Consider the following 8252-nt stretch of genomic DNA (forward strand, 5'->3'; position numbering starts at 1 on the left):
CCTGGGACCTGATGTTGACTGAATTCCTTTTCCAGCTAGTGCCCAGCTCTCCCCGCTGTTCACCCCCTACCCCGTCTCTCTCCATTTCTCTGCAGCCTTCTCCCCACCCGCATTGCTCCTGTCTCCCGCATGCATCCTGCGCTCTTTCGGCTCCGCACTGGTGCTGGGGGGGGGGTCTTTTGTGCTCAGCAAAGAACTAGGTAGGGGGGCCTGTCTGATGTGGTGTCCCTGGCTGGGGGTCGCATTGACAGCAGGTTGAGTGGTGAGGTGTTTGAACCGTGGCGGATTTCAGGGTCTTCTCCCAGCCTCGCGCCCCAGCTCAGTCTCTCAGGGAAAGCTCGTGACTGCCAAAGTCTTTCTCCTTTCCCCGTTTTCTCGTGTTGTAATAAAGCTCTGATCTCAGTTCTTCTCTCTGTCCTTTCACACTCTGTCTCTCTCGAGCTGTGTTTCTGTCTCTCGCCTCTCCCTGCTCTGTCCCTTCCTCCCGCGGCTGGTTCCTGGCGGGAGTCCCGGCCCCTCGGCACAGGGCATTACAGCGAGGTCAACCCCCTAGCGGCTTCACCCAGGCCTGTCTTGGTGTCTGCAGGCGGGCGCAGCCCCCACTGCCCTGTGCCACCTGGGAGCAGGACCCAGCTCGTGGCAGGATGGGGCGGGTGAGATGTCGGGCCCCCGCCCCACAAGCTGTCCCAGTCGTATGGAGCAGGAAAGCCACACGGTCAACCAGGATAGACCTGTCCTCAGTGTAGGGCTCCTGGCTGCATCGCTCCCCGTCAGTGCCCCATCCCGGCTGGGTTTGCCCCCCAGCCCCATGGCCCTCAGGTGCCCGCCACCGTGAGGTTGCCTCTGTGGGCCCAGAGGCTCAGACCCTGGGGAAGTGAGAGCATGGAGGGCTTTACTCCCTTCTGCCCCCGTGGGGTCACTGACAGCAGTCCCGTCCCCCCACCCTGCATTCAGAGTGTGGCCTTTCTCATCCTGCCCCCCCAGCACTTCCTGCTTTGTGGGTTGTTTCACAGTGGGCCAGGCCTGCTGGGGGGGCTATATGTGTGTGTGTGTGTGTGTGACAAACCCTAGGGCAAAGGCAAGGGAGGGGGGGGCAATGCAGGGACCCCTCTGTCTGCGCCAACGTGGCTCGGGATCTTTCTCCCCTTTGCTCGCCCGGCTGCTTACGCTAGCTCTCCCTCGCTTTAGCTCCAGCCCGCTCGCCCCCCCTTGCTCGCCTGCGATGGTGCGTGTCTTTCGCTCGCCCAGCGGCAGGCGTTCGCTCCTTCGCTGACTGAGCCCTGCTCTCTCCGGGCGTCTCCTCCCAGCGCTGGCCATGCACTCACCCTCCGGCACGTGCCTCTCCGCTCCAGTCCCTCTCCCGTGCCTGCTCGCCCGCACGCTTGCCCCGACGCACCCTTTTTGCTCGTCCAGCCCGTCTCCTGCTCTCTGTGCCCTCACCCATCCCCGCCTTTGCTCACCCTGCCGGTCTGGCTCGTTTCTGGCCACACAGCGCTGGCTACATCGGCACTTAAATCAGCCTGTTAGATCACTCGGGGTGATGTAGCCCGGCCTTGGTCTTGCTCGCTCTCCCCTTCGCTTGCCAGGCTGCTCAGATGCGCTCACTCGTTTGCTCGTCCTGCCACGTTCTCTCTCTTGCCCCTGCTCCACTTCTACTGACCCCTGGCCTCACGCCTTTGCCGGCCTGGCGTTTCGCTCTCTGTCTTCGGTGCTGCTGTTTGCTTGCCCGGCAGCCCGTTCTCGTTCGCTCTCGCATGCTGGCCCCTTTGCGCACCCAGCGATGCACTCACTTGCTCGCCTCTGCTTGCTGCGCTCTCTTCCCCTGCTTGCCGCTCGCTCTGCTCCGCTCGCTCTTTACTTGCCTCGCCGTTGGCTGGCTCTTTCTCTGTCTCTGCTCCGGTTTGCTCCCCCCGCTGCTCTGTCTTTCTCTCTTGCTCTACTGTTGCGCCCTATCTCGCTGGCCCCTTTGCTTACCTGCCCCCTGCATGCTCGCTCGCTCGGTTTCTCCTGTTGTGCTCTTCCTCTTTTGCTCGCTTGCTCTTGCTCGGCCCTTTTGCTCGTCCCGCCTTGCTGTGCTCGCTTTCTCTCTCTCTGTCTCGCTCCTGGCTCCCTTTGAAAGTGGGAGGGTTGTTCCCCCTGGCTTCTTCACAAAAACATAAGCGCAGAATTCACGTCCCCCGCGGACTTTCCTTTCCCTGCCCCGTAGAATAATCCATTCTGCCGGGGAGGCGCTGCAGGGCACCTTTCGCTCACCAGGGGCTGGAGCAGCAGCTGCGGCGAGGGAGGGGGCACATTGGCCTTGTCGTGCCTCCCCGGCAGAATCGATTATTCTACGGGGCGGGGAAAAGAAAATCTGCGGGGGACATGAATTCTGTGCTGCTGTTTCTTTTCTCTCTCCTCGTCAGGCCCCCTGTCTTTCGCTTGCTTGCGCCTCTTTGCACTCTGTCTTGCTCGCTTCGTCTCACCCCTTTTGCCCAGCGGACAGAGTCAGGGCCCATTTTCAGGAGCTGCGCGAAGCCGACGGCGGGAGAGAGCTCTTAATTAATCCGCCCCCGACGAGCGGTGGTAGCTGGGTCAGTGGGAGAAGCTTGGGGAGGTCCACACCGGCGCTTGGGTCGGTGTAACTTACGGCATTCGGGGTGTGGGTGTGTGGCTTTTCCGCATCCCTGAGCGACTTGTTACACCCACCTAAGCTGGAGTCTAGACAGCCGCATTGGGTCCCCCAGCTGGCTGGTCAGGGGCGTTCTGGGTAAGGGCTGTTATTTGGGGAGAGGGGGGCTGGTCCAGGGGTGTGGTATTAGTATTTAGGGACTGGGGCTGCTTATTTCACCTCCTCCCTTGTTCCCTGATTTTCTACATTCAGCAGCTTGTTCTAGGAGCGTCTCTGCATCTCATCTTCCTGCTTGGCAGCTCTTTTTCTCCCTCCCTCGCTCTCGGTCCCTGATACATCACCCTGCTCCATGACTGTTCCCCATGTCAACCCTGTCTCTAGTGTGTGTGTGTGGGTGGGAGGGGGCGGGGGGCGGTTTGCAAGCCTGTTCCCTTCTGCAGTAGTCGCATCAGGAGCCCTGGGCTGCCAGCTGCGACCAGATTTTTAGCACCGTGTACATTAGAGAGGGCTTGTGCAAAGCTGGGGGACAGTGGGCTTTAAATGTGGGTGGCAGCCGGTGTCCCAGTGCAGCCGGCAGGTTGCCTAAGGGGTCTGGTGGTAGCAGAGGATTCGCCCGATAGTGCTGCAGGGGGGTTGTATGAAGACAGGGCCAGGCTCGGCCCTAGAGGCAGGGGCAAACCTGAGTCTGTGAACTGGTCCCATTCTTCCAAAAGGACAGTTCCTCACGCAGGCGTTGCCGCTGATCAAACTCCCACGGTTCCTTTCTGGCTGCTTCAACATGCTGCCAATGACAAAAACAATGCATTTCAGACAGTGCTTTGTTTTTCCCCCCTCTGTGTCTTTGCAACCCCCCCCGCCCCAGCCAGCTGCCTGTAGGTACTTGTGGAAAATGACCCTCTGCTGGGGTCTTGAGTATTTGATAGAAATTCGTATTGTACTGTATTGAAAGGCACAGTGATGGGCAGGTGCTCTGTTAAACACTCCTTGATGTCTGGTGACATGATTTGGTCCCAAGGAGGGAACCTGTTTCTGGCTCCCGATTTCTCCTCATGCTGCACTTGGTTTTTCATCCCTCCCGTGCGCCCCCCCCAATAAAGTTTTCTGTTTCACTGGGAAGTGATGGGTCATGTTTTTAATCAGGCCAGGCCAGCTTCAAGTTTAATGTGGATTTGAATCATGAACACGCTAACAACCCTACAGGTCAACGGGCACTTTTGATGCTGTCATGTATCAGCCATTGGCAGCCCCCTCCCGTGCAGCCCCAGGACTCACCTAGGCAGGCCTTAGGAGTTCTGGGCTCCTGGCCCCCGAGTTCTACTGAGAATTTGGGTGCCCAGTTTTAGGGACAGAGGCAACAAGGGGGTGCCAGAATGGTGCTTATTCTGTGCAAACCTCACCCTTGGGAGCCTGTACTGCCAGGGGCTTACCAGGGGACCCAGCCCTTCTCCACTGTGCTATGCTTCCAAGTGTCTCAGACTCCCCTCCATTGCACCAGGCCATTCAGCCACCTTCCTGGGCCCGCAGGGACACGGGAGCTCCCCCCAGTGCCTGGTGGAGGAACCAGGGGAGCGAGGGGGTGGAGCAGAGCATGGCAGCCACCCCCAGCAGCTCAGGTGGGAGTTTGGGAAGCCAAGGGATCTCTGGGTGCAGCCAAAGCTCCTGGGTGCTGAAGCAAAACAGCACCTCACCAGCTGCTTTAAGAAGTTTCATAGCAGCACAAATGTAACCAGAGGCAGAGTCTGAATTTCCTGGGTCTGGCCGGAACTGACCCACGGAGTGTGCAGGAAGCTAGGTGCAGCTGCAGGATCAGTGGCTGGACCAGGTCCCAGAGGGGACAGATTCCAGCTGCAGGGATGTGCCAACAGGGTAGCATATCCCAGTCAGTAGAATGTGGATCTCTGGGTAACATACGGGACTAATGTTTTGCAGGGGCAGAGTGAACTACTGTAGAGAACTGTGAATGGTAAATGATAACAGGTGCAAAAGCACACCGCAAGAGACTGCTAGCAAAGTAGCAATGAAGCATTAATTGTGCAGTGGGTTTGTAGCATTTAAGAGACCAGTTTAGCCAGAAGCAGTTCAATCAAAACAGCGTGTAATCCTGCAAAGCCAGCCAAACCTGTAATTTACACACAAACCCCACAACCCTCCCCCTGCCCAGTCTGAGCAAACCCAGCTCTTTCCGTGCACCGGTGGGTGGCCCTTAAAAGGGCCTTAGAAAATGAGTTTTTGCGGTTAAGAGCCGACTCAGCCTCCGAAGCCGTACAGGGTGCGCCCCTGGCGTTTCAGGGCGTACACCACATCCATGGCGGTCACCGTCTTCCGCTTGGCGTGCTCCGTATAAGTCACCGCGTCGCGGATCACGTTCTCCAAGAAAACCTTCAGCACCCCGCGGGTCTCCTCGTAGATCAGCCCCGAGATGCGCTTCACCCCGCCGCGCCGAGCCAAGCGGCGGATCGCAGGCTTCGTAATGCCCTGGATGTTATCCCGCAGCACTTTGCGATGTCTCTTAGCACCGCCTTTCCCCAGCCCCTTGCCGCCCTTTCCGCGCCCAGACATCTCGCAAACACAGAGCTAATAACCCCACCGCTATACAAAACAGTTAGCGGCCTGCAGGGGTTTATATAGCACAGAGTCCGACCTGAGTGAGAACCGCAGTCACCCCTCGTGTCTCCCTCCCCTCGCCCTGACAGAAGGACGCTTCCGGCTCTCACCAATGAGAGACGGCGGCCTTCGCCTCTCAGCCAATCAGAACACCGCGGGTAATTTTAAATTCAAAAAGGGGAGTTTGGCGCTCGAGTGTGGCACAGCGAGAAGCGGCAAACACGGTTGGGAGGCAAAGCCCCTTCAAGCCCCCCCCCCCCCCCAAAAAAAGCTGTAGGGGACGGAGAGGTTTATTTCTCACTGCCCAGCACCCAAAGCCGGTGAGCCACCATCCCTGCACCCCCCGCACGTCAGTAGCTGTGGAGACCCCCCGCTTTTGAATATTTACCCATTGCACACGTGGAAATAAAAACCAATTTAATTTCCTTCCCCGGAGAGGCTCGTGCAGGTCAGCTCCCCGGGGCCCCAGCTCACAGTTGGACTAAACAGTGCACAAATCGCTCCCCGATTTCTCTCCCTCGCCCTTTTTTCTCCGTGCGCCTCCCGAGGAGGGCGGTGATCGATTTCCTGCTTTCAAACGCTTTGTTATTGGTGCATTAGAAACAGGGTATTTTACTGGTGCTTTGTCCCTCGTCCTGGGGCGACTCCAGACTCGGGGGTTTTGCGGGAATCAAAGGGGGAAATTCAGGCTCCCGCCTTGAGAGGTTTTTACACAGTGTTGCCAGCTCTCATGAGTCTTTTGTCATGAGTCTGGTTATTATTTTCAGAGTAACAGCCGTGTTAGTTTGTATTTGCAAAAAGAAAAGGACTTGTGGCACCTTAGAGACTAACCAATTTATTTGAGCTACAGCTCACTTCATCGGATACATACTGTGGAAAGTGTAGAAGCTCATGCTCAAATAAATTGGTTAGTCTCTAAAGTGCCAAAAGTCCTCCTTTTCTTTTTTGGTTATTATTGTTTTCCTTAAAGCCCCCCCCAAGTTCCTGGCAGCCCAGCCCAGCCGTCAAGGGGACAATGGGATGATTTCAGCCTTCATTCTTAAAGAAAAAATAAGTTTGTAGCTTTTGTGGAGGAATATAAGAAGGGCCAGACTGGCTCAGACCAAATGTCCTTCTAGCCTAGTGTCCTGTCTTCCGACGTGGCCAATAGCAGGTACCCCAGAGGGAATGAACAGAACAGGGAATCACCAAGTGATCCATCCCCTGCCGCCCGTTCCCAGCTTCTGGCAAACAGAGGCTCGGGCCCCCATCCCTGCCCCTCCTGGCTAATAGCCATTGACTACCCTAGGAAGCCTCAAAATGTGACGCCCCCCCCCGCACCCGCAAGGCTCAAAAAGCTGAAGACAAACAAACATTCTCTTATTTTTACATGATTTTAAAGCCCATCCCGTGCTCTGAGGTGACTCCGGCTTTTTGAACAGTTGGGGCTGGTCAGACTGAGGTCACAAAGATTGGCCTTCTCTCCGATATTTCTCTCTGTTGGGGTGAGCGGCTTCCTTGGGGCGGACAGGGTTGAAGTTCCCTACGCGGACCGGAGCTGCCACATAGTCGCAAACGGGAGATTTCCCTCCCTCCCCCGGTCCAGTTTTGGCGCCGTTTTTGTACGAAAGGCAAACCAGCTGCTCCCCTTCCAGGCTCCGGGTTCCCCGAGCCCTTAAAGCCGGCTTTAGAAAGGCAGATTTAATGGAGATTAACAACTATCTGGGAAATAAACCATCTGAGGAGACAGGAAAATGAACAGCCCTTCCCCGTTAGGGGAAGCAGAGAGAAGTTGGTTTAGGATAGAATTCATTCAGCCTACCCCGGAAAGTCTAGTATTAAAACGAAAAAACGGGTTTATTTGGTCTATGAACGACCATCCATAGAACATACTGGGTTTCAGGCATGAAAGGAATAAAGATAGGAGCTCTTCCACAGCTGTGTGAAATGTGAAGACTTCTCCCTCTGTGTCCTTTCCGTGCTCATTCACCCTCGCTTGCTTAGCAAGAAACGTGTGTCGGCCAGGATTGAGGGTTTTGCAGTTCCTGTTCAGAGTTTGCTTGTACTACAAGCTACATGTATTTAACCAATGTATATTCTAAGTAGCTAAGAAAAAAATACTTTGTATATTCACAGCATTAAAAGGCCCTTATTAGCTAGGTTTACCCCGGATCCGATTACACGATGTGCTTTACTAGGTGTTAAGCTCAAGAAAAATAATTAACATCTACCTTACATAGTCAAGGCGTGTTTTAAGGGATTGTGCGTTTAGCTATTTTCTAGTAATGAAACAGCGATTGAAGCTCTCATTGAGAAAGTGGGTGGCTCTTAAAAGAGCCTTTGGGTTTTAGGTGTCACAGACTTCCCAGAGGGAGCATAGCCTCTGCTTACTTGGAGCTGGTGTACTTGGTCACAGCCTTGGTGCCCTCAGACACGGCGTGTTTAGCCAGCTCCCCGGGCAGCAGCAGGCGTACGGCGGTCTGGATCTCCCGGGAGGTGATGGTGGAGCGCTTGTTATAATGCGCCAGGCGGGACGCCTCCCCAGCAATGCGCTCGAAGATGTCGTTGACGAAGGAATTCATGATGCCCATGGCCTTAGAGGAGATGCCGGTATCAGGGTGAACCTGCTTCAGCACCTTGTAGACATAGATGGAGTAACTCTCCTTCCTGGTCTTGCGGCGCTTCTTGTCCCCCTTTTTCTGGGTCTTGGTCACCGCTTTCTTGGAGCCCTTCTTGGGCGCGGGAGCGGACTTCGCTGGTTCAGGCATCCTGAGGACTGTAAGAAACGTACAAAACACAATACTACACGCAGCCCCCGCGGCCCTTTCTTTATAGCGCCCCTATGTAAATAAGGTAGCCTAATTTTTGCTTTCCTATTGGCTGATAGGAAGTAAGACGTCAACCCTGCGGCATACCCAGCCGCAAAGAACGCAGACTCTAATCCTTGCACTTCTTATTGGATAGCCACAGCATCTTCTCTTCCCATTGGCTAGGTGGAGAAGTCGCTTTTTCATTGGGTGATACAGGCAGAGCCAATCAGAGGTCGCGCGGCTCATCT

At 55.6% G+C, this 8252-nt stretch overlaps 2 protein-coding genes across 2 annotated transcripts; both read right to left on the reverse strand.

Moving 5' to 3' along the window:
* Positions 1–4375: 4375 nt before the first annotated feature.
* Positions 4376–5187, reverse strand: LOC144278917 (histone H4). The gene has a single exon (XM_077840299.1). The coding sequence runs from the start codon at positions 5168–5170 to the stop codon at positions 4859–4861; it is 312 nt and encodes a 103-aa protein (XP_077696425.1). The 5' UTR covers positions 5171–5187; the 3' UTR covers positions 4376–4858.
* A 1750-nt stretch (positions 5188–6937) lies between these two features.
* LOC144278817 (histone H2B 8) lies at positions 6938–8007 on the reverse strand. The gene has a single exon (XM_077840171.1). The coding sequence runs from the start codon at positions 7960–7962 to the stop codon at positions 7582–7584; it is 381 nt and encodes a 126-aa protein (XP_077696297.1). The 5' UTR covers positions 7963–8007; the 3' UTR covers positions 6938–7581.
* Between the last annotated feature and the right edge of the window lie 245 nt (positions 8008–8252).

Source organism: Eretmochelys imbricata, chromosome 23 (assembly GCF_965152235.1).
Source record: "Eretmochelys imbricata isolate rEreImb1 chromosome 23, rEreImb1.hap1, whole genome shotgun sequence".
Lineage (NCBI taxonomy): Eukaryota > Metazoa > Chordata > Testudines > Cheloniidae > Eretmochelys > Eretmochelys imbricata.